This window comes from Elgaria multicarinata, chromosome 8 (genome assembly GCF_023053635.1).
Source record: "Elgaria multicarinata webbii isolate HBS135686 ecotype San Diego chromosome 8, rElgMul1.1.pri, whole genome shotgun sequence".
In the NCBI taxonomy this organism is placed as follows: domain Eukaryota; kingdom Metazoa; phylum Chordata; class Lepidosauria; order Squamata; family Anguidae; genus Elgaria; species Elgaria multicarinata.
This window is the reverse complement of record NC_086178.1, coordinates 64,736,711-64,763,987: the sequence shown is the minus strand read 5'-3', so window position 1 is coordinate 64,763,987 and position 27,277 is coordinate 64,736,711. Positions and strand designations below refer to the sequence as shown.

General features: G+C 40.0%; 1 protein-coding gene across 18 annotated transcripts in view; it reads right to left on the bottom strand.

The window, feature by feature from the left end:
* Positions 1-16,103, bottom strand: part of TCF7L2 (transcription factor 7 like 2) — a 231,908-nt gene extending 215,805 nt beyond the window's left edge. For all 18 annotated transcript variants that reach the window (XM_063132662.1, XM_063132663.1, XM_063132669.1 and 15 more), the window contains exons 1-3: positions 15,267-16,103; positions 14,808-14,874; positions 14,479-14,603 (exon numbers count right to left, since the gene is read on the bottom strand). In XM_063132662.1, the coding sequence (XP_062988732.1) occupies positions 14,479-14,603; positions 14,808-14,874; positions 15,267-15,455 (381 nt within the window). In that variant the 5' untranslated portion in view covers positions 15,456-16,103. The remainder of the gene's footprint in view (positions 1-14,478; positions 14,604-14,807; positions 14,875-15,266) is intronic.
* Positions 16,104-27,277: the final 11,174 nt, after the last annotated feature.

Here is a 27,277-nt window from a genome sequence, read left to right as displayed (position 1 = left end):
CATTTATAACATGTTTATATTATAATAATATATAATGCCTGTCATTCCAATGAGCAGCGTGTAGGGAGCAAGGGCTGGTATACTGCAAGACCCTTTGGCAAGCGTCAGCGCATCTCTGAAGGGGCCATGTGCATCTCTGAACATTTGGCACACAATGACACACAATGCATCTCTTGGGAAGATCCTCCTCAGCAGTAGTTGGGGCTCCCAGTTCGGTGGTGGAAGACATGTCTTGCCCTCAACACAATAGCGTCTACAAATGTAGTCTTCACTTTTCCTCATAGCACTGTGCAGCAATCCATTCACTTATATTACATAAAATAAAGGGTTGAATTCAGAGGTGCAAACACTGTGAGGGCCAAGTTCTGCCCCGATGACTCCAGCCATAAAAAATTAAATCCTAGATGGTACATTGAGCATTGACCATTGTATAGGCATTGATCATTGTACAGATACAGATAATGAGTAAAGGAGAGTGAGGTAATGATTAGAGATGTGATGTGCTGGTGGAGGAGAAAAATGAATTGTGGGGGGAGTACCAGCAGCATTTGGGAAGATTTATTTTCCTTCCCCCCCCCCTCTATTTTTTCTGAGTGCTTTTTTCCCCAAGGACTTCATACCTTTAGTATGGTAAATGAAAGATGTTAATACAGCCTGGTCACCAGAATAACATTTTTACATGTGCCAGCCCTGAAATCCCCCCTCCATTTATAAGTATGCCAACATACTTATAAATGGAAACAAATGGAATGCCACCATGAAGAACCTTAGTGGCAGGCCTTCTCTGTGGTGGCACCCACCCTCTGGAAAAACCTCCTTTGTGCGGTTCAGAAGGCAGAAAACATAACATCTTTTAAACACCTCATGAAAACATACTTTTTTACACAGGCTTTCCCTAGTTTTTAACTTAGCTGGTTTTTATATTGTGGGTTTTTTTTAACTTTTAATATTTTTAACATTATCTATAATTGTTTTATGGTTTTTAATAGTAAACTGCCCAGAGAGCTTCAGATGATGGGCAGTATAAAAATTAAATATATATGATATAAGACAGCTATAAAACACAGGCCTAGAATAGTCATGCTATTGCTCATTCACCTTCCATGTTTTCTCAATTTATTTTTAAATAATTAATTTTGAAGAGTCAATTCTGACACAAACCTCAGACTGTACTGTATCAACTTAAGGATGTTTATGGCAGGAAAATTTCCAATCCCTTCTATAGCCCTCATTCTTTCTGGAGGGCTGGAGAGAACTGAACAATTTGGGATGGGAACAGCTGAGGGAGGGGGAGAAATGGAAAACTTATTATACACTCAATCTGGGGTGATTTCCCCCTCCCTCAGTAGCTCCCACACCCTATCCCAAATTGTTCAGGAGGACCTCCAACACTTGCACAAGTGGCTGCGGGTAGGGAAAAGGAGGGAAGAAGAGAACACTTTGCTTCAGTGAAAGTCCTTAAATTAACTTATCTTAGAATCCAAGCCATGTAAATGGCAGTATTCCAAATGAATAACAGGCAAAGGGTGACAAAAGGACAGCACTTCCGTACTCAGCTGTAATTAGGATTCCTCACTTTATTTTCCTGGCAGGCCTCCTGTGCTTCTAGGAGATATGTGACAAGCAGAAATTAAACAGGTAAAGCTTTTCCAAGTGGTGCAATAAGGTGGCTGGGGAACGTTTTGTATGCTGAATTTTCTACTTGTCATGTAAACTGGTCAAGGCACAGGAACCCTATCATAAAAAATGACAGAATCCTACATTTAAAAGATTATTAGAGCTTTTATTACTTTGCAGAAATGTCTTTTGGTGCATCACTGAAATAAATGTAGTAGATGACTAGCCTTAAGGTAACAGGGCAATAAAACCCTAGACTGAAGCCCAAAAGCCTTTTTGTGATGAGAATAACACTTCTACATGCAATCCTTATGCCAGGTCAAAGACACATCTTTCCATAAGCACATTATTTAACAAGGAACAAATGAAGTATTTTAAAACTGAGTTAAAACACAAGCAGGGCTCAGTTGCCCTAAGTGCCAACAATTTATACCAATTTAACTCACAAATAGGGGGAAATGCCAAAATAACTGGAGTTGCCAACTTGGGGAAGGGGGTGGAATTTAACTCTAGGTTCATCAAAAACAAGAAAAGTTAATTATGAGTAAGCAGCACAAAACATGCCTGCCCTTTTTTCACCCCATCCCCCCTTCACTTGTACATGTGCACAGAAACAGCAGTGGATCAGGAGTGAATCACAGAGGAAGACAGAAAGAAAGGGGAAAATGAATCCGAACCCTTTCTTTCAATCCTTTAGAACAGCTCCACTTGGTAAGCAGAGATTGCTTGAATTACTGTGACAATTCTGCAACCCGTTCAAACAACTTGTGTGTTCTGGACAGGTTTCTCCGTAAGTTTGAAATTCTTGGCCTGAGAACCACTCTTGTCTAAAAGAGGTTTCCCTCAGGAGCACAGAAAGCTACATTAACAACTTGTCCCTCTTTTGAGCTCCCTTTATTCTCCTTTTTTCCAATTGCCAGATTTACAGCTTAATGAAAACTTGCCAAGCCTTTAATTTCCACAAACCCTAAAGCCCCTCTAGGGTCAGCTGGAACACATGGTAACCACCAGAATTTCATATTGTCAGTGTATCCTGAATGGCACCTAAGTACACCTACCAAAATTACAAATATCATATACAGACCTACATATGCTACATGCTTGAAATGATGGGTGCGTTACAAACTTCATTTATTTGTTTGAGCAACATAGAAATATTTAAGTCTGTTGAAATTAGACATGAAAAATGTAAAGTAGTGAGCAAACCTGAACTGCAATACAAAAATGTATTTCATTATGTATGTCTACACCCACACATACTGATGCTATATGTGCCATTGAGTAACTTACAGATGATGGAGAGATACAAGCAAATATTCTTAGTAGAAGAGGTGCTTTGCATTATATGTTGCTTTCCAATTACTGCAAGGGGCGTGGAGGGGCTGGGAAAGTTATGTTCATTGTGAATTTCCCTTAGATACAATTTATCCTGTATTTCCTTAGCATAGATGCTTATTTTGAAATTATGCTTTTACACTTATTTATTCATATTTCAAGGTGAAAAGAGAAGACAGATAAAAGGCTTAATAATTAAAAGAAAACATTTTAGATCTATGCAAGGCACAATAAGACACACCTCCTTAGAAAAGAGATGTATGTCAAAAATAAAAATACATTAAAAAAAGATATTAGCCAACAGGCTGCCATCACATTCTTTTGATATTTCATTCAAGGTCATATATTCTCATGAGATGTTTGTACCACTGAATGGTATATATATTCATCAACAAGAATAATATTCAGCAACAAGGATAATAGTTGCCAAGGATAATGCAGCCAACTCTGAATGCAACTCTTCATATAACCCTGTTCTCAATAAAAATAGCATTTTTAAAAATTCAATCAATTAAAACTGTTTTAGTTGCAACTTCCTAATGTAAAAAAATTTAAATTCTGTTAAACCTTATTTGTGTTACTAAGGATGCAATCCTCTATACACTAATGTGGGATTAATGCCCATTGAAGTCAATGGGGTTTATCCAGAGTAGACATGTATAGGATTGCACTGTAAAGTAGTAGCATAAACTGAACCAAGTGTTGTTGTTGTTATTATTATTATTATTATTATTATTATTATTATTATTTATATAGCACCATCAATGTACATGGTGCTGTACAGCATAAAACAGTAAATAGCAAGACCCTGCTGCATAGGCTTACTTTCTAATAAAATCATAGTAAAGCAATAAGGAGGGGAAGAGAAGTGAAGAAATTGTTTCCATGACTGACATGACATTAGGTTATCACTTTCAATGTCAGTAAGACTACACTAGTTCCTTCTTTAAGAAAACAAATGTGACATTTATTTCTGTAGATCAAATGTAGATCAAATGTGTATTTATGGTATATTTCAATGAATGTAAAATAGATAGTTTGACAAGGAGGAAATAACTTATCTACATAGAGGGGTAGGCAATTTAGTGCTCTTCAGATTTTTGGATTACATGTCCCATAATCTCTGACCATTGACCATGCTGGCTGGGTTTTATGAGAGTTGTAATCTAAAACATCTGGGGGGCACCAGACTGCCTACTCCTTAAATCTGTAGGGCATGTCATATGAGTCATGTAATGCCAAACCAGTTTAGTGCTACAGAATTGCACCTTGCGCTCATGCGCTTTTGCCTGGCCTTGCATACTCATGAACTTATGTCCTTTGAATAAGTGATTTCCACTTGCCTTACAAACTAGCATTGCAAACTAGTTTGATGACATGGTTTTTGATCCTTGTTTGGACTGCAAGTGTTGGTTTGGATCCAACAGCAAACTATGGTTTGAACTAAAGCAGTCACAACAAATTGAAATAAGCCGCGTTCACACATAGAAGTAGAAACAAAGCTACACTCCTTACCTGCCCCTGATGGACATTTGACAAGGAAGCCTATGAGTCTAGATTTTTTCATACATGACTTAGAGCTGTGATCACACAGGATTGAGCAGAGGTTTATGCACATAGGCATCCTGTTTTCAGAATCTATGTTCAATGTGTAGATATGGGGGGGGGGCAATAAGGCTCCACAATCCCTTCTATGCTTGCAGCTTTCTTCACACTTATAATGTGTGGAATGGGCTATCAGACACAACAGGAGTGGGGAAAGGAGGAAGAGGAAAGTGAACAAATACAAGAGTTATTGATGTGGCATCAAACCATGAATCAAGCCAATGAGATTTTACTAATGTCACTGTCATCTGAAGGTTTCTGATAGAAAAGGAGAGGAAGTAAAAACACAAGTGCTATCTGGTAGCATTTAGATGGTCAAATCTGGTCCCAAAAGAATCATGTCCCAAAGGTTAAACTGGTTTAAGTTAGTTTCATTTGAGTTTTGCACCATTTAACTAGTGCAGTCCACTAAACCACTCCAAACCAGGTTTAAACCATTCATAAATCATTTATAACAGAAATGTGGCCTGGTTAAACACAATATCCTACATTTAATTACATCAATGAAAGTTACTTTCAAATTAGTATATTATGGTTACATGACCAGGTTTGATTTCTGGGGTTTTACAATCCCTATTGGGCATGTCTACACCAGCAATTTCTCCCAGGATCATTCCTGTGCATCCAAATGACACACAGGAGATCCCGGGAGCAGGCAGGGACAATCCCTCAATTTTCCTGGGATAATCCTTAGGTGTAGAAAGGGCCTTTTCTCTAATTTTGCAAAATGGGAAACTTGCTTTAAACAGTATAACCCTTAAGAAAGAAGAGCAATGCATCACCTATCACCATCAATATAATGACATTCTTCACCTCCAGTAGGTGATTAAAAAAGGGGGGGGACCTATGCACCCTGTCTTGATGCTCTTCTCTGAAAATCTAACAGTGAAAAAATATTTTCTACTCAGCAAAGCCTACCAGTCTCTCATCATTTACTAACATTCTGCTGTTGCTGTTATTATTTTCTCTGAAAGCCTGATCATACCAATTCATTCTGGTAAAAAGCATTTCCTAGTCACTGAAGGATTTTGGACATGGACTGTTCTGCTTGACTTGGTGCCTGGTGCCCTGTAGACATGCTGGTTATATGCGAGTTATAGTCTAAAACATTTGGAAGGAACCAGGTTGCCTACCTGTGTGCATGACTATGGGAATCTAGTACCTCTAAATTCAACCATGCCACCACATCTATATAAATGACCTTGAGGACTTCCAAAGCATGTAGATAACCAACACATTGGGCTGGATTCAGACTTAGTCATGTTTAGAGTAGGCCCACTGAAATCTATGGGAAAAGTTAGTCATAACTATGTCTGGATCCAACTCATATACCAAACAGAGTTATCAAAAGCAATAATCTTCATTGGTCATAATAGCCCTAATACGAATCAGAGGTAATATTTCCTAATTTTCCAACCATGGGCTGGAAATTAGGATTGCTTTCTCTTTCTACCCCAACAATGCAGATTCCCCTCTCCCTGCTGTGGTTTCTACAACCATCGTTTGCCATGACATCCAAGGCAGAACTAGTGACTGAGTGCAATACAGTCTTTCCTTCACACCAGAATTTGAAAGCACAGAGGGTTTTGCAAGCTATGGTTTGGAACAATACTGGTTTGCATTAGCCATAATTATTTCTGATTCAAATGCCTGAAAACACCCAGAGTGATGTAGTGGTTACATCTAATTATAGCCATCTATACTTTAAAGGAAGTGTTGAATGCAATTGTAATAAATAAATATAATGGCATAGCAAGCAATGGTCATAGAAAACTATTAAGGAAATGTGGGAAATCCAAAGGAGAAAGGAGACACTGCACATGAGCCCTAGTTTGGAGACTAAGAAGTATGACATCTGGACTGAGCCAATATTGTTAACTCCTCACTGGAGGGTACATACAACAAAGCACAAGAATAATTGCTCATTTTGTTTTAAACATTCACAGAAGAATGCTTACACATTCAAGGTTACTAAAATATCACAAGGATATTTTACATGTGCAAAGATGCTCAGATTCCAAAAAGTAACAGTAGAAAATACACAACTAAATCACTATTGATTTTATACCACCTTTGTTATAAACTCCATTCAGAAAGAACAATATCTGTTCTTGTGATTATGAGCAGTATGCTACCAATGATGATATTGCTACTGTGTGTCCCAAAAAAATGAGTTAGTTTGTCCAATTTAAATTATCTAGTAATATCTATGTAACTAATACGGGATTTTAAAAAAAAAAAACCACCGCTAGTGCTACTTGGCTGTGTAAATGGAGACAAAATCAAGCTAACAAGTAGCTCTGGATAACTGAGATGCAAACAATGGGATCATTGAGCATTTCGAACATGCTAAAAATGAACGACATGGTCTTTATGCTTCTCTTATTCAAGCAGGAAGTCTCAGGGAAGTTGATGAGACTTCTGGGTGTGCAAAGAATGTAGAAACAGTTCTCTTATAGAACTTGTACCATATTCTTTAAGAGACAGACAAGCTTGCTACTCTCTCATTAAAGATTTTGCTGGAGAAACGTTTTAAGTGTTGTTGTTTTTGTTAATTTATTTAGGTGTAAGTAGGAGTAGTGAAAATATTTCACCAATCCAATAGTTATGTGTGTTTTATGTAAGAAAGCCATTGTTTCCCAATGATTAACAATGTTAATCAAAACTAAGTGTTCCTGCCCTTCACTTAATTTACTTAAAGCTAAAATAAATGGCCAAAACCAAAATTGCTAGTATATTTTGGTGCTTCATAATTGGTGCAGAAAGTTAAAGTTCAGTTATCTTCTTAGTAAATATTTATACTGTTCCTCTTTCCCATTCATTCTTCATTTTCCACATACACACAAAATCTGACTGTAGCCTACATCTGCAATTCATTGACTTTACAATTTACCACATGTTGAGATGGAGAGGTCTCAGCTCCATTTGAATCATTGCACAAATATGCAAGTGATTTATCGTTTTAAAACTGAAGACTGCAAAAGAACGACTCCACTTTTCCTGCATATTATTCCTCCTGGCACACCATGAACAATTACAGTTCGTACTAATTAAGCTCTGTAAAATATGCTGTACCCTGTTAATGCCAACCAGGCTCCCAAATTTCTTTTCATTATGCCAAACTTTAGCTAGCAACTTAACTCATTCATGGCTGCCTGCTTGACTGTGTACACAGCTTCAATAAGAATGAGGATCACGGTTTTGGAGTACGTAAAGGAAAGCAACACAAAAGAACACACCAAGTGCCAATCTAAAATTAAAGAGTAGCAAATGAATTAATTCTCTTGGGAAACAGACCAACACCACTGTTGATAACCTGCTAAAAGGTCCTACCACATCACCTATGTAATGTGATGTTAAGGGATTCAGATTTATCCCTAGAGGCTAATAAGTTACAGAACTGTACTGGCTAGGAAAATTCATAAAATATTGTCCTAGCCTTCCTGAACATTTAACTAGTGGAAAGGTGGCATGGGGGGGGGGGGTTTGAGGGTGAGATTTTATCTTCTTTAAAAGAAAAAAGGCCAGGTTTTTTAAATAGAAATGGGGGGAAATACGGGGGAAACAAGCGTTTCTTCTTTTCAGTCTTCCTTGCAAAATCAGTAATTTGAATCTGACAGTGTACATCACTATTCCTAGGATGTTCTTTAAAACCAAGATAAATCCTTCAGACTATTAGTATGAGATAAAAACAGAGAAGCATCAACATGTAGACAGAGAAAGAAGCACTCTCACATTTGAAGACACTTAACAATTCCCTTCTTTATTCCAGGGAGTTCTGGAGGGAACCCCCTCAAGAGATGCTTCTTCTCTGGCCCCAAGACTTTCCAGACACATAAGAGCCAATCAGTCCCTAGATCCCCTGCTTCCCTTTGAGCAGTTGAGCTCAACATTTTTTCCCAAAGATCCCTACATGTTAGCATTCTTCCTTAGACAACCAATTATTCTCCCCTGGCCTCTGGATTTTTCTACATTCTTTCCAAAATACACAATTTTCTAATGTGCTTTCTTTTCAAGTCCCTTGTCTATAAACTCAGATTTTATTCTATTCCCTAAAAGATGGAAGGTAGGGAACATGGATTACAATTAGTTTTTCAAATTGAACAATTATACTGGTTTGTTCTCTGAATTACATTTTTTTTTGTATTGAAACAAAGTTTTTTTAAAAAAACACAAGACCCCCCATCATAAACATACATTCTATCTAAATACAGATTAATAATACATTTAACTTGTGAATTGATCCAGCCATGTTATTTTTTTACCCCTCCCAGCTACATCAAATATATGGAGGGTTCTATTAGGTTTCATGAAAGTATTCTGGGAAACATTTTGCAAGGTTCCTTGTCTAGATATCTGTATAAGACTGTGAGCATGCTGATAAAAGAATACAGGCTGTGCTAAAGACTTAAGGCTCCACATTGCCCCTCAGCATAGCATGGGTTAATTCTGAATCACATGAAAAGGCCAGCCCCACACTTAGGAGAACAAGCACCAAGCCCCCACCCATCTGGGGAGGGGGGAAACAATCTAAGCTTTTCATGGGTTTATTTCCCCAATTTCCCCCATCTCTCATTGCTTATAATTAGTGAAAGAAACCCGAGCCACTGCCAGTGTCTGTGGACCTTGGATATTATAAGGCCAGCGTGGCGTCAAATATCTTAACATTCATAAGTGTTATAGGCTGTAAATAAACCCTGTAGATTTATGACCCTTCACTGCCTGCCAGCAAATGACTGTGGCACATTTCTTTCAGCAGACCTGTTGAGGTGCAAGTTTGCCTTTGGTTGTAAAATTAACCATTTCCTTCACAAATGTGCCCAATTACGAGTCAATGGGCAAGGCTCTGCTTGCATATTTGCCATGGCTCAGTACAAAGAGAACACAGGAATACCAAAAGAGAGAGAGGCTTGAAAGAATACAAACTCTTCTTACTGTGCAAACAATAAAGCAGCTGTGCCTGCAGTAGTTAAAAGTCTGCAATAGCAAGAGACAAAAAGTTCCCACAACAGGTAAGGTGTGGGAAGAACATGCTAATACCACCTACAACCCAGAATAGAAAAACATAAACACACATCCATGATTTCTTATCTGCAAGTCTTTCGTCTTCTTTAAGCCAAAATACATGCTCTAAGAGCAACCATGAACTACTGCCCTAATGTTTTCTCTCTCCCCACTCCACCCCCACCCCGCAACAGTCACCTATACCCTGTTTAAGAAAGCATTTGCTAAATCCAGGTTGTCTCATGCTTAACAGCCATAATCCAACTTCCACATAACAGCCAGACAGCTGGAAATGGGGGCCATGCAGTTTTAGTCATGGTGTAGAAACACACATCCATGCAAATGAAAATTAAAATAAAACCTTGCAGCTGTCCTTTATTTAGCCTGATTTTTTTAAAAAAAAGAAAGAAAGAAAGAAAAGAATTTTCTTACAAATACATGAAAGCTGAAATTTTTAAACCAAAATATTTGGTAGGCTGGTTTAAATGTTGTGTTTCAAAAGTTATTTTACAACAAACAGCAACGCTTGGGACATGCAAGTAAAAAGATGGCATGAATTTCACTATAGTGAAGAAGCATGAAACTTTACTTCTACAGAGCTTCGTAATCTTCACCTCTCATTCCACACCTATCAAGTTAGAAGCTGGCTGATGATCATTCACTGATTTGTTTCCTTTTAAAATGAAATCATGCTAGAGAAGTTGAAATGCTTTATTTAGACAAAGTTTACAAAAATAACGCTAGTTGCTATTTATTATATGGCTGACACGCTACATCTGAAGCAGGAACAGTGTTTTAACATTGCTAAGAACTGATTCTCATTTGATTGATGTCAGGAGAGAATCTGTTGCAAATAGCTACACAGTTCCAGTATCAGGGGGATGGGACCGCTTATTGTTTAAATGCCATAAAGAAGATGAACAGTACAATTCAATGAATAGCTTATCTATGCCATGAAGCACAAACACAGTGACATATGAAAACTGTATGTACTTTATGAACGTCCAACGAGTTTAACACCATAACCCTTTTTTCTAAATCAAGTAAGCCTTCAACCCTAAAGATTAGTAATGAATCAAACCATCACATTGGAAGCAGAAATCTTAACAATGCTGAGCCATAAATATTTCTAAGGAGATGAAAAACAAATTAGCATAAATACCAAAGAAGGGCAGGAACACCTGTTCTTTTTTTCACCATGATAAGCATTTCATTGTTCTCTATTTAAAATGTAATGACCTGTGTAATTACAGTAATATTACATTGTATTGCAGGGGCTCAGAATGTCACACTTTTGAAAAGTGTTGTCAAAACAATTCAAGACAGGGGAAAGGGGAGGGGGGATGCCATTAACTCTTCACACTCTGGCACCTACATTCTTGTACAGAAGATTATGTAGTTTGATTCACGGGATAAAAGAAAGAAGAAACTACATTTTTGAAGGCATTACTTTTTAAATATTTCCATCAATGAGTCTTCGCCAAATCACAAATTAAGTTGCTCCCATATTTCACTATCCTAGCCATTTTAGATTCAGCAACAAATGCAAGATGTTTCCCCACTAAACACACTGAAACAAATCTCTGAAACAAACAATACAGGACCATAGGCACATGCAACAACACTCATGAAAAAAGAATATGTTAATATTAACATTAGTTTCGTAACCAGGATTACATATAACTACTTAATTGTTTTACCATTTAATTCTGAAATGAAGTTTCTTTTATTATTTCATTTCTAATACAGCTTTTCCTAATGCATATTGGTCCTCTTAAGAGCCAGACACATTACTTTATCAAAGGCAAAATGAACATTATGCAGAAGAATTTCTGTCATTTCAGAGTAACATTATTACGATCAAGCTTTATGGAGACTTCAGCAATTAAAGCATTATTTCTGAGGTAATGTATTATTCATCATAAAGAGATATAGTCCGCAATCCTATACACACTTACCTGGCAGTAAGTCTTATTGACCTCAATGAGGCTTACAACTGGGTAGATATGTAGGGGATTGCACTTTTAATGAGTATTCAGAATTCTCTACGTTTTTTAAAGTGGAAAATCAGAAATTATTGTTGCTAGGTACCTTGTGAATATCAAAGAAGTGAAGGATATATTTAAGAATAGATAAATCTTCTAAATAAAAATAAAAGATCAGCCTGGCACTGAAAAAGGAAATAAACTGTTAAAACTAAAATGATCAACATGGATCATTAGGTCAAGCATTAGTGTGATATTTATACCCACATCAAAAAATCTATACATTGTTTATTTCCTCACACCTTGCATTTTTTAAAAAATAATGCCCTAATTCTTAGAATATACATTGAACAGTAGAACAGAAAATCAACTCTTTAAATATTAAATTATTCTGCTTTGCAGCAAAAATGAATAATGATTTCTTTTAAAATCATAATAATTTAACCTGCATTCACAAATCTATGGCAGTAGAAGGAACTGAAAGATGTAGTTGAGAGATGTACGAATAATAAAAATGCCTATTGAATATGAAAAATCCCTTTTAAAACTAAAGAACAAGTTCACCTGTGATGCTAAAGAACAAGTTCACCTGTTATACTAACAGTAAAATAACAGTTTTTAGATAATGCATTGAATTCACAGAAATAGTGTATTATTACAGAGAGGTGGAACAAAATAAATTCATATTAATTGATAACTACTGAGGGCCTGATCCAAAGTCTGTTCAAACATCCATACAAATTGTTCCCAATCATTTCAAAATGTGGTGGATATGATTCAGAACAAAGTAATAACTATTAAGTGTTACTAGATAAAGATATAAATAAATATGAGGCATGACATCCTCATACTTTTTAAATCAACAACGTATATCTATTCTCACCTGCCAACCTAATTTAAATTTCCAAAATTATTTCTATTTTGAATAAAAAACAATTCAAGAAATAAATAAAGTTATGTTTTCAAGGTAAGCAATTTAAGAAGCCACAAAATAACCACAATATTCCTTCTAATGTGTAACAGTTTACCTGTCCCATCATCTCTCCAAATACAAAATTCAGTCACCTTTCCTTTCCACTATGCTAAAACTGTGGTCACCAAATTGTCTTCTTGCTATAACCATGGCCCCCAAAATAAAAGTAAATTATGAAATATCTTGTCTGGGTTAACCTCATCCTTGAAAACATTTAAAAATATACAAGTAAACACTATTTTGTCATCCTTCCCCTCTGTAATCTGTCATCTGAATTTGGACTTAAGTAAAAACAAACCTGATCTGATATTTTAAAACACTTGTAGATTGAAAACATCCCATCCTCTAGGTAAATACTATCACAGATTCTGCATCTACTTTACAGTGAATGACTTTCTCAAATTGATGTCTCATATTACCAGCATAAAACAAAAGAGGTGAGCAGACAAATAGTAGTTTGAAGGTGAGAGAGAAATGGGGTAGGTTGAGGGGGGGGAATCATTTCAACTAAATTATTTAATAGAAAATGTGACAGCAAATCAAATAATAAACAAATTCTGTACTCCCTGGGAGCATTGGCACTTATATTTTTAAAAAGTTTTGTTTTGTTTTTTAAACAAGGTTAATGAAGAATATATTACTTCTGGACAGAGGAAGTAGAGCTGGCATAAATCCATGAGGTTGTGTGAGAATAGTAACCAACACTGTACACCTCTCAAAAGTTTAATTAAACCACAATCAGAGGATAAGGGCAACTTATTCCCTCCATTCATTCTGCCCCGCCTTCTGTTTCTTCTGCCACACCCATAAAAGTATACATCCTTCAGTAAGAATTCTTTTTGGTTTGGTTTTTATTTCTTTTACAAAAAACTTTAAGTGAGGGGTTTTTTTTTTTTTAGTTAATGGCTTGGGTTTGGTTTTTAAAGGAAGAGGCAGTTTCTATTTACTGTTTCCATCTGCCTTTTTATACCATGTCCTGGCCCTCCCTGAAAATTCAGCTCAGCCACACACAACAACCGGGGGGGGGGGGGGAGAGAGAGAGAGAGAGAGAGAGAGAGAGAGAGAGAGAGAGATCCCTTCAAATCTTGCCTTCCTAACAAAATAAAAGCAGCTCTTGCTAGTTAGGCAAGGGAGGGCACACTGAAAGATAGGAGGTGAGGGTTCACATCCACGACTTTTCTGTGTCGAATGAGATTCACATCCATGAACAACAAAAAAGAGCTTGTGTCTTTTAGAAGAGCTGCCTTGCAAAAGAATGCAAATAAAAAAAAAATCCCACCCCCAAAAAAGATGCCATAAACTTCTCAGAAATGCTTACAAATGCAGAAAAGCATAAAGAGAAAGACGCCGACAGTTTACTTGCTGCCCACAATATATTTTAAAACGAGAGTCCCTTTAAAAAAAAATAATGAAAGAAAGACGCAATTTAACACCAATTAATCACTCAATGGCAACTGTACTAGTAAATTAGTAACTCAGGAAGGTTGTGGTAGCAAGGAAAGGGTTAAGTGGGAGGAAAGAAAAGGGGGAGGGGAGAGAGAAAGAAACCAAGTCGCCACTCAGGAGGGCAGAAGAAAACAGAGCACTATAGAAATCACATAGTTTGGTGGAAATTAGAGCGGAGGGTCTGTTACTGGATGAAGGGGGAGGGCTGCAACCGCTGGATCCACTTTTTATGTCTTAGGGCTGAAATCATACACACACCCAAACTGAAAGTAAACGCATAAACATGGAGACGTGTAAACAAACCACCCCCCAGCCTGCGGAAGGCGCAAAAGTTTGGGAAAGTTTCTGGCAGCGCTGCCATGACCAGGCGTGGGGACTGGGGGAGAAGGAGCGGGTAGAACATGTATGAGCCATGGGGTGGGGGGAGAAACGGGGGGGCCTTCGGTGGTGGCGGTGGGAAGGCCGGAAGCGCACGATCGCCGCGTAAAAAGTCGGGGAAAAGATGTCACTTACCGTTCTTGCCGTTGGCGAGAGGGATCCATTGGGGAGGTAGGGGCCGGTCAGGTCGGGAATCATTATAAAGGGATACCCAGGGTACGGTGGGCCCTTAAACAACCCTCCATCTTGCCTTTTCGCAGCTAACATGGCGGGGCAGCGAGGAGAAAATAAAAGAAGGGCAGGGAAATCACGGTTAGAAAGTGTTTCGGAAAACCAAATAAGAGTTAACAGAGAGCACTTCTGGGGGGTGGGAAGGGTCACTGAAGAGTTCCAGCTCTATTCTCCCCCCCCTCCCACTATCACAGGGAAAGGGGGTTGCTGGAAAAGAGTGATCAGCAACTTACCTTCCTCTAAACTTTCTCTGGATTTATCTCTGAAACTTTCGGACCTTGGCGGAGGCCGCCTCTCCGCCTTACATCCAAAAAGCGTGAAAAATAAAACACAACAAACAAAAAGCCAGCAGAAGAGTGGACGGGAAAGACAGGTTGGTGGGAGGAAAGGGGGGGTGGGAGAGAAAGAGAAAAAGAGAACAAGTTATAAGTTTGTGCAAAACTTGACACAACAAAGATAGAACTAAACCCACCACAGTAGCAACAGGGCAATCGCCGATTAAGAAGAAAGAAACAGAGTTGCAATTCAGGGCGAAAACTCGCCCGTCGTCGTCTCTCCCCGCACCCCCGCCGCCATCCGTTACAATTCTCTTCTCTCCCTCCCCCCCCCATCCCGGACCTCCAACCCTTCTCCGCGGGAACCCCCAAGGTGGAGTAAGGCAGGTGTCTTTGAAAGGGGGGGTCCCTTCTTACCTCCGAGTCTGAGGAGCTGTTTTGATTCGTTTCTGATTCATTGACTAGAGACGATTTGACATCGGCTAAATCCCTCTCTGCCGAAGAGTTCTCCGAGATCTTCTCTTCTTGCTCCCCTTCGTCTTTAAAAGAGATCAATTCATCGTTCGCCCCCAAATCGTCCCCTCCACCGCCATTGAGTTGCGGCATTTTCCTCCTGACTTACCCCACCAAGTAGCAATTTTGCAAGGACGGAGGGGAGGGAGAAAAGAAAAAAAGGAAAGAAAGGGGGAAGGATTAAAAAAAAAGGGGGGAAAGAACGAAAGAAAAGGGGGAAGTTTGCAGTTTTTTTAAAAAAAGAGAGAGAGCCCAAGGTGAAAGTTTTTTCCCCTTTTCTTTCCTCCTGGGGAGGGGAAAAGAGGGAGGAGGAGGAGGGGAGGGCAGTGTCCCTGCTCCTTTCTTTTTGCACCAGTGACTTTTGGTTTCTTCTTTTCCTTCTTCTGGATTTTTTCTGTCTCTTTCTCTTTTCTTCCGAAGATCAGATCAGCGTGCAAAGCGCGCACGCAGACACACGCGGGCAGACACACACACAAAAATTAATAATAAAAAAAATTATATAAGCAGGGAGGGAGAAACGGGGGAGGGGGAAACTATAAAAAAAAATGCAGCAAACAAACCAAACAAGTCAGCTGTAAAACCGGGGGAGGGGGGTTAGAAGCCGCAGATATAGGGAGCCTGTGCCGCTCGGATTTGAGTGAGTTGAAGTTAGACTGAGAGCTTTTCAGTTCAAAGGCGGCGCTGATTGACAGATAGAAAAAGGGCGATCGAAATCCGGAGGAACGAAGTAGTCTGGATCCAGGATTATTGACAGGGAAAAAGAAACACACTAGGCACTTAATGAGATGCAGGAGGGGGCGGGGGCTCCCCGGTGACGTATGCATAAATAAACAGGAGGTGGGGGAAGTGGAGAAACTAACAATGATCCTTTTTGGAGAGAGCAGGAAGGGGGGAGGAGGCGGGTAACCGGGGAAGGAAGAAGGGAATGGTTTAGTTGAGACAATGCAAAAGGAGAGGGGAATCCATCAGTTGTGGAGGAATGACCAGAGCAAACAAAACGCAGGCTGCAAAATAATAATAAAATAAAATAGCCACTGCTGTGCCTCAGTAGCTTCTTCGCACAAAAATTAGGCGCGCAGCGGGTGGAAGCAGCACTTCGCCTCTGCGTGTGTCTGCGCGCGCGTACACACTTTGTTGAGCACTCAACTTTCACACGCAGCGTAGTGCAATTTCGGCTGTAATCCCCTGCGCCTTTTACTCGGAAGGTTCTCTGCGCGTTTGTTTTCTGAGTGAACACGCGTCGGGCTGAGCTGCGTAACGGTGACACTGCCTGCATGCCGGGATTGGCGGCGGGGGGTGGGAGTTGTTCTCTTTCCTTAAAGGCTGCACTAAAATATGTTTGTTATCGCAGCGGTGTTATTTCTAATATCTAGGTATATAGTGTATATTCATTTCTCCCAATTAAGTTGTTGAAAGAGGGCAGAAAGTGGGGGGGGGAGGGAAGAAGCCGAAGGCGAAGATATTCCGGCTTTTTGTTTTGTTATTCTTTTTTAAATAGTTTCTACGGGACTTGAAACCTACTCGGGTAGGGGGGAGGCGTCTACGTACAGCCCAGTCCTGTGTTTATTACTCGAAAGGAAGTTCTACTGACTTCCATGGGTTTTACTCCCCAGTAGGTGTGCCTAGGCGTTGAGCTTTGCAGCGCACTCCTACGCGTGTTTACTCTGAAGTAAGATCCACTCTGTTTCACCGAGTTTACTCCTAAGTATAAGCCTGTACAGGATTGTGGTCTTAAGAGCCGCGGGTGAAGTGCGCCAAACCTCTTCGGGGGTGGGGGAGGCATCGCCTACCAAAATAATGGGAAAGATGGATAAGAACAACACGCCACTCTCTTTACTTATTCGGGTTGGTTGAGATTAGTAGGAAGCAGAGGAATGGTGAGAAGTTAATTGTCGCGCGGGAGAATCAAGGACTGCGAGACTTTAGACAGAGGTGCGAAGTTTACTTTGTTGTTTTGTGTGTGTGTGTCCCTCTCAACCCCCACCCCCAAAGTTTTTTAAAAAAAATCAGGCTGAAAATGAAATAGTTCTAAGAATAAATACTGCTGTCTGTGTGTGAGAGATCCAGCTGTGTGGTCCCCAAAGCGAGCTAGTAAATGAATTGCCAAATATAGATTATTGGGGGTGGGGGTGGGGTTGTAGTTAAGGAATGTGCAACATAACATTCTTTCGCAGTTGCCAGCTAGCAATCAGGCATAAACTGGGGAGAAGAAGAAGAATGTGGCTGCTTTTTTAAAAAAAATGACATCTGGCACCCGATTCTCCTGTGCTGAGGAGTGGAGTAAAACAAATTGATCTTCCAGCAGTGACAAATTGTAACAATGGAGGAGTCAATTGGAAACTTTAACATGGCCAAGGAACAAAAGTAGCGAGAGAAGGGAAGGGTGGAGGGGCGGGAGAGAAAGACACACACGAAGTATATGCAAGAGGAATTAGTAGATTGCCTAATAGAAATGGTGTCAAAAAGCAAAGGATGAGCTGTACTAAAAACAAGCATTTCCCAAGATGCATAACCTGCTGCTCTAAGTAAGGGCCGCTGGAGCATTCAGACTTTCCAAAACAAAGCCAATCTGTCATGCAATATTTAGAGAGTTTAGAGGAAGGGAGATATTCACTAAAACTGTCTGCTCTGGGAAAGAATAATACAAAATAATACAGAGATTGACACAGCTAACACCAATTCTCAGGCATTATATATAATAAAAAGTTCACATAGAAATTTGCATACTAAAGGAAAGATGCAGGCAAAATAGTTTTTTTAAAAAAAATCACTGCAACTTACAATCAGGAAAACAGAAGTAGAGAGAGAAGGAACATGAAAAGCAGTAAAACAAATGTGTACATTTAATCCGACAGGATTGCATAGGACACAAAGAACAGGGCTAATTACTCTCAGCAGGTAGGAGCTAACCTTCAGACTTCATAAATAAGTAAGTCTGTGAACAATGTCTAAGTAGGAGGATGGAGACAGAAAAAGGATTATTTCAAGACACCCAGAAAAACACACACATGAAGAATGAAATACTTCTCAGATAAATCAATGTACAAATGGATTTAACAGTTTCTTTTTCTTCTGTGCTTTTGACTAACTTGCTTTCTTACATTCTGAAAAACAGCTATGATTTGGATACATATTATCCTGTTGTCCCAATTCTTATAATGTACCTGACATATTAACACATATTCCAGTTATCAGTATTTTAACAGTATTGATATATATAGGATGAGGACGATATAAAAAAGAATGAAATGCTGAACATTTCGTTGGTTCTGTTTAACTATGTTTTATCTACAAGATTTATAACCCACTTTGCAGTCAGATTTCTCACAGCATTAAATAATAAATACAGAAATTAGCAAAACTGATTAGTCAAAATCAATGCCAATAGGCACTAATGATAAAACAAGTACTAACTGTTTTAATCAGATATGGGCAACTTGTGGTCCTCCAGATGTTGTTGGATTGCAACTCACATTGTCCCTCATCATTGGCTATACTGACTGGGGCTAATGGGAGTTGCCATCCAATAACCTCTGGAGGACGACAAGTTGCCCATCTCTGGTTTGAACCCTGTCTAATGCTGCAAACCTATACACACCTAACCAGGGAATAAATACCATTGACCTCAATGGGGCATACTTCTGAGTAGGCATGTAGAGAATTGTATTCTCAGGATAACAACCTGGAATGACAGCCAGCTTAAAAGAAGTACTCTTAGTTCTGTCATGTTCAGTTGTGGAACTGATTCCAAATATACCTTGAGTTTAGCCTAGAACCAGGAGAGGTTATATGCTCCCTGAGGCTAACACCAGAAATTAATCTGGCTGCCACATTCTGCATTAATTGCAGCCTTCAAGGGCAATGCCACCTAAAGCACAGTACAGTGGCTGAGTTGGGAGGTTACCACAGCATGTGTCACGGTATTCAAGTGCTTCTTTTCCAAGAACTGTGTAGCTGGCAAATCCCTCTTTGACCTGGCCATGCTGGAGGAAGCTGATTCACTGAAGAGAATGTGTGGTTTTTAAAGGATCTGGTGTGTATTAATATTAATCTTCCAATAAGTTTGAAATGGAATCATTTTTCTTACACAGTTGGCCAAGCAGCATAGTTCTAGACATGTGAGAAAATACAACCCATACAGCATGTATCTTATCACATGACATTTCAGAATCGTATTTGCCCCAATGCAGAGTGTTTAGTCCACTGCCAGCAGAACAGAATTTCCCCATCCTTTCCTCCCTCTGCATGCCCCCTAAATCTGCTCCAGGGCTCCGCTGTGGAGGGGACTGCGAGGAGAAGGACAGGGAAGTCCTCTGTTCCTCTGGCAGGATGACAACATTGGATCCAACCCATATATAGTTCTATGATCAGGATTCAACAGAGGGAGAAAAGAGAGGCTGGGCTACTCTTGACAGTTCTGCTGAGACACTAGCTTCTTTTGGCTCCGTCTCTCCCAGAACTGTTTCCATCCCAGCTGGTTGTTGTAAGAATTCTTTAACATTTTAAACAGGTGTCTGACTTTGTTCCCCCCTTCTGTTTTCTCTTCATGTCATGTCTTTTCAATTTTAAGCCTGAGAGCAAGGGCTGCCCAGTTTTTATTGACCTGTAAGTCACTGTAGGAACCTTTTCAGCTGAAGTATGGGGTAAAAATAGGATCATTGCCACAGGATTCTTTGGGTTGGATCCAGACTAAGTTCGCCATGCTTGAATCCTCTGGAAAACTATGAGACAAGTTAGTCATGACTAGTTTAAGTCCCATTTATTTCAATGGACGAAGGTTGTTTTCCCCAACCTGGTACACTCCATGTGTTTTTGACTACAACTTCCACATTCCTGAACATTGGCCATGCTAGTAGGGGCTAGTAGGGCCATGCTAGTAGGGTCAAGTACAAAACATCTGGAGGGCACCAGGCTGGGGAAGTCAAGACTAAAGCATGATTAACTTAGCCTTTGATTTTGCTACAACAAACCAACATGGATACCCGTTTGAGGTTATATCATAGTAGTTTAATACTCAAGATCTTCTCACACAATTACAGAAGTGGGGAACTTTTTTTTTGGCCAGAGGACCACATTGGCTCCAGCTGAGCATGTCAGGGGCTGCATGCCAGCAGTAGGTGGGGGCACAACCCAAAGTGGGCAAGACAAACCCAATGCTGGCATGTGGTTTCAGCATGCCTGTTCAGACACGCACACACAGATGCAGAACTGTCTGAAGATTTTTGTAGGTAGGTAATTTTCACTTAGATGAGACATTGGGTGCTGCTGACACAAAGTGTAAGGGAAGTGTGGTAAAAAGTGATGCAGACATTTTGGGGTGTTGGGGTTGCCTCATGGAAAAAACCTCCAAATATGTTTCCATAAAGCATGTCAACAAGTAAAAATGTGTTTTACTGTTCTGCAAATATGTTTACACTAGGTTTGTGGGCAGAGTTGTGAGATAAAAATGACACTTGTAAACATTATTTACAAATAAATAATCTTTAGATATTAATGTCCTTATTAGGGACAAGTTTATAGAAGGAACCAAACATGCAGTATTATATAATCATATATGTATATGGCGTGCATTTGACAATTTCACAACCTTTTTCCATTGATTTCAATGGGACATACTTCCAAATAAATGCACTTAGCATTACAGCACTATTTTTATAGAAGGAAACAGGAACTTTCTAAAGATCAAAAACACCTGTTTGCACTGGGGTCCTCAGGTTGTATTCTAGATGAAAACAAATGCATCAGTTGCTACAGCTAAAGTAATACAATATTCAAGGGAAAATTCAAGCTAATCCATTATGCGGCTGGTGTGATTTATGGTTCGATACCAAATTTTAACCCAACAGCTGCTGTTGGTTAAATTTTAACCAACAAGTGCTTGGAACATGGGCTTCTACAAGTACTTCTTGTGCAGGCTGGATTGTTATTTGCTAAAACTGAGGAAGTGGCCCTGTTTTGGACACCAAAGTGCATTCCCTGTGTTGGCACAAGACATACAAGCGTTGCCCGATGTTTAGGTGTGAGGATCATTTCACCTTTATGTAGCAAATTCATATTATACTTTCCAGTAAACTAGGGGTTTTGAGCCTCTGGCACTCAGGGGTTCCCCAAATGACCACATCCCTTCCTCACATCTCCGGATGGTTCCTACTCTCCACCCCATCTGATCATTCAGTGGTTTCTAAATTGGGTGTGTTTCCCCCCCGCACAAGCCTCTTCTAAGATTTGGTTTATTTATTTATTTATTTATTTAATTACATTTATATACCGCCCCACAGCCGAAGCTCTCTGGGCGGTTTACAACATTTAATGTTACTGACATTAAGAGCTTTCAGCTAAACTATGCTGGATGTTTGGTATTTTGGCCCTGACCCCTTTTGCCTTTAGCCCACTTACATTGCTTTCAGCCCCACCCATAAGTGGAATGAATCATAGAATCATAGATAGAATCATAGAATAGTAGAGTTGGAAGGGGCCTATAAGGTCATGAATCCAACCCCCTGCTCAGTGCAGGAATACACCTTAAAGCATACCTGACAGACAGTTGTCCAGCTGCCTCTTGAATGCCTCTAGTGTGAGAGAGCCCACAACCTCCCTAGGTAATTGGTTCCATCGTAACTGCTCTAACAGTCAGGACGTTTTTCCTGATGTTCAGCCCCCAAGAGCATCTCTGAAATTGAATTCGACGCTCAGGCTGAAAGAGTTTCTGCACCCGTGCAGTAAAAAAAATATGCCATTTCAAACACCTTGTTCCTGTCTTTGCTAACTCACAAGTAAATTCTACATCAGTCCCATGGGAGCAAATACATTTAGGACTGCACCCACATTATTCACAAATAGCCTCAAACTAGAGGAGGAGGGATGATAGAGCAAGGAAAGCCAAACGACTGTCCAGGACACTTCTTACGTATTTTCTATCCAGGTAGAGATACATGAATACATAACAAATGCATATTGCAGATGGATTGATTGATCTGAAATATTTATAGCTTGCTTCTCTCACAATAAAGCTCAAAGCGGTGTACAATATTTAAATGAATCATAAGTACTAAACTGAACAAACAATATAATTGTTTAAGAACAAATATTAAAGGCAGCAGCAAAACAATACACAAATATTAAACAAAGTCTAAAGAAATAAAATAGCTTTCAAATGGCACCTAAATGGCAGTATACTAGGGTGCCAACCTCTGCGGAGTGTTGCAAAAGTGTGGTGCCACTCCCGAAAAGGCCCAACAATGCACATGCAGATATAGAGTACTGGTTTTGATTATTTCAGTATGAAATGATAGCTGCCTTGTGTCAACACTGAAGTCTGGTTTACACATCCAGCATCAAGTGGTAAACTCCTGACTGCCAGAGAGGACCATACCTCTTCAGATTGCTGCTAGGGTAATGGCATTTTAAAATGTTCTCTTGTGATTAAAATAATAATAATCTTTGTGGTATAAGAAAGCTACTGTTTCTTCATTCATATCTATTTGAAAACCTCTATCTTATTGCCTGCCACTAAAGTAGTACCTGAAGCTACATATGATATAATTAAACAAAAACAAAAATTAAATGTCTATAACAATTACATAGAAGAGGAAAGGACGCTACAAAGAGCAGCATATCATTCAAAAATGTTTTCTCCCAACTGGTACAATGTTCCACCACTTCAGGATTCTACCACATGTTGTCAGTCATCAAGTGCTAAGACAGCTAGTGATGTGTGTGCTTGTGTGAACTATAAGGTACACGTGAACCACATTAAGTACATAAGAAAAATACAATATAATAGGGATGTGTTCCGCTCCGATTAGAATCGGAGAATCACAAGCGAATTGGCCTGCTCCACCTTGCCCAGAGGCGGAGTAGAAGCGAACCACGGACCCTTAGAAGCATGGCGAAGAGAAGCGGCCATAGGAGAAGCGCTTCTCTTTTCGCGGAGCGATCCGCCCACCATTTTGGATAATTTCGCCATAGGATTGCATTGCGGAAAATATTAAAGTATAACTGTGTTGTTTTTAAAGCTATCTTTCTGAAATTTCTTGTGCTTAGAGAGTTGTGGCTGGGGGTCATTTTGAGCCTACTCTCAGCACTCTGCGTGGTGCGGTTCGCTTGCTATATTTTTTAAAAAAATTGGGTAAAAAAAGCGGGAGAGGTACCTTTTTGAAGTGCTGAGAGGCAGGTTCATGATCACATGATCCCAAAGTTGGAGGAGGGGATAGGCAAAATGGGATACTAGTAACTTGGGATACTGGGAAACTTCTCTTTCTTAGTCTGAATGGACTTTTCCCAGTGTTTTTTAAAACAGTAGCCCCACCAAATGCACAAACACAACCTGAAATCATATACTAAGCAAATAAATAACAGATAGGAAACACAGCACTGCTACCCACCCTAACCTTGGTGAACAACTGAATAGATGTGGTGCAAGGGGATGAGGTCCCCTAGGGCATGTGGATGTGCCCAGTGCACACACTCTCCCACCCTTGGAGGGTCATTAGAGCCCTCCAAAGAGTAACCAGTGGAGACTAATGCCTATCATGAGTTGAAGTGGCAGGTCGCTTCTTAAGACTGGTACTTACTTAGGGCCAGTCAACAATTGGCATATCCCCCTCCCCCTGGGCACGTCCACTTTCCTCTTACTGGTAAAAGATAGACATAGCCTTTTTAAAAAAATTCTTCTTGTTGTTTATTCAGCAACACTACTGCTTTTAATTCCACCCCTTCTTTGTTTATTTATTTATTTATTCCATTTTATATTTACACCCCATAGCCCAAGCTCTCCTGGCTTTTCCTCTTCAGGCAGGCTTTCATTGTGGTTCAACTCCTTGTTGTTGTTGTTGTTGTTGTTGTTGTTATTATTATTATTATTATTATTGCTATTAATATTAATTAGTACTGCTGTTATTAACGTTACTATTGTTGTTGTTGTTTAATAATGGCTGTGATCACAGTGCAGTCAATCAACTCTGAAGCAAGGATCACAAAGCTTTACTTTTATCCTCCTAGCCTCCTAGTTATGGGATGCAAAAGAAAAGGCATCTCTCTGTGCTGCTCCCGCCTCACAGGGATGGTTTGCATTACTGGCTTTGAAACTACCCTTGGCTCACTTCCTTGTGCCCCCAGAAATGTCTGCTGCCTGCCTGCCTTCCCCCCGGGGTGCTGCTGTGGTGGGGCATCTGCCGGGACTGACTCCCCCATACTAGATCTATGGCATATCTCTGCCTGGCTCTCTGCCCGCCTGTCCTCCTCCTCTGTGACCGCCTCGCAGGGATGGTTTTCAATGCATTACTGCTGGCTTAGAAAGAAACAAGCCATCCTTTGCTCATTCCTTGCGCCCGCCTCGCAGGGTTGGTTTGCAATGCATTACTGCTGGCTTAGAAAGAAACAAGCCATCCTTGCCACACTTCCTTGTGCCCCCAGAAATGCCTGCTGCCTGCCTGCCTGCCTTCCCTCCCTCCTCCCCTGCCCGCCTCGCAGGGATGGTTTGTGTGTGTCTTGCTTTGACTCAGAGGATAAGTCCTTCCTGCGCTCACTTAGACTTTTTGAAGTTCCAAATCAATTTTTCAAGTGTGGAAGAAGATTCATATAGGGTTATCTACTCCCCAATTCATGGCATGTTGGGATTTCCTTTGAAATGGCCCCATTGAGCTGTCTTCAGCTTTAAATCCCTGAGATACTGGGGTGTCCGGTTTTCAAAAATTCCCCAAAAATCAGGGGAGGCTTGGATTGGCTTGAGTCTTGGCATGCATGTGTATACATGGATAAGCTATCATGGTGCCGAGTTTGAGGTTTCTAACGTGAAAATTGACATAGTTCTAGCATGGGACTTGATTTGGGGTGAGTTAAAAGGTTAAAACCCTGCCAAAAATCAGGGGATGATAGGATTTGCTTGAAACTTGCCATGAATGTGGATCTAGATGGCATCTGTGAGGGTGCCCACTTCAATTTTTTTTATCTGTCAAAATGTCAGAGCAAGTCCCATGTTTGAAGATGGGGTGTCCGATTTTCAAAAATTCCCCAAAAATCAGAGGATGCTTGGATTTGCTTGAGTCTTGGCATGCATGTGTATACGTCCATGAGGTGTCATGGTGCCAAACTTGAGGTTTCTAACTTTAACAGAAAAAAAGTTGTAGGGTTTTTTGGATTTCAATGCAAGCCTATGGGACGGAAAAGCGGAGCTCCGATCCGGATCCGGAGCTTTGCAGCGAACCGGAGCGGACTATAGGCGGACCGGACCAGACCGGACCTGATCCAGAAGTTGCGGATCTGGAAGAGAAGTGGATCGGGGGGTCCGTGCACACCCCTACAATATAAACTCTTAAAATAACAAATTGCATTCATCTTCCATTAAAACCCACAAGAAACAGCTGGGAAAGGACTGGATCCCACTTGCATATCTCTAAAAGTAAAGCCACGATGAGTCTCAGACTTGGATCTAGGAGACCTGAATTCAAATCCCAACACAGCTAAGAAGCTCAGTCTCAGCCTAACCTACCTTACAAGGTTGTTGTGACAATAAAAAGGAGTGGATACCGTGTCTGCTGCCCTGAGCTCCCTGAGGATGGCATAAAAATGTAATAATAATTGACATGAAATACATATATTGTACTCAAGTACCTACACCTATCAATTACATTATACTGTATTATAAGCAGGTGCCTAAAGAGCACCAGGGTAAGCTCTCTCAAAGTCCTGTGGAAAGTAATACAGCAGGTAAAGCTGGACTCCTTTGACATCACTTGGAGTTTTGCAATTGACCTCAATATAACTGGGATATAAGCCAGAATTCTTTATGTATGCTTAAAATGATCTGTTAAATTTGCTTTGGCTCCCCTAGCATACCTGGCAGTCGACCTTTGCTTTTTGCAGAAATGCACACAAGCTCTCTATCTCTGCAAGATAAGGAGCCTTGAGCTGATCCTATAACTTGTCAGAAGCTGTTTTGTATAACCACATCAGGCCCTTAATATTTTACATGGAAATAAGTCACATTTTCTGTTAACAAAACCCACTTTCACACATCTCTTAGACTTTCAGCATTTACTTCATTTACATTTCAGTCCCAAACATGTCGACTCAGAAGTATGTCTCATTGAAATAATGGGGTTTACTTCCAGGTAAGTGTGTATAAGATTGCAGCCTTAATCAAGAGTGGTCCCATTGTGTTCAATGGCAATGCAGTGAGAGCATTCCTGAAGAAGTAGGAATTTCTGGGGGAGAAGACTATCAATGGCTACTAGTCTTGATGGCTGTGGTACCTCCAGTATCAGAGGTGGTAGGCTTATATAGACCAGTTGCTGAGGAACATGGGTGGGATGGTCCTGTTGCACCATGTCCTGCTTGTGGGCCCTTGATTGACAGCTAGTTGGCCACTGTGTGGACAGAGTGCTGGGCTAGAACGACCCTTGGTCTAATTTTATTTATTTATAACACTTATACCACCCCCATAGCCAGGGCTCTCTGGGCGGTTTGCAGAAATTCTAAAATTAAGATAAAAATGAGTATACAAAATTTAAAATTCTAAAACACAGAACATACACACATAGAGCATTAAAAACAGATAAAAATCCAGCATGGCTCTTTTTATGTTCTTACATTCTTAAGTGTTTTGAAGATATCAGTCTTGACTAGCATTAAATATGAAAAGATATAATCTATGATTATATCATAGAAATAAGTCTGCCTAGCTAGGCCACTAAAATGTGCAGGGAAAGAAAACCAGACCAAAACCTCACCGCAGTACAAGAGAATGCATATCAAATATTGCTATTCCAGCCATTTAAAATTCTACTCACCATACTGAACAATACCATGTTTTCAATTAATCTGTTACTAGGATTGGCAGCCAACTGGTTTTGACTAGCTTAGTCACTTTGCGGGGGTGGGTCATTGTTGCCAGAATGGTTTTATTTGTGCCTACT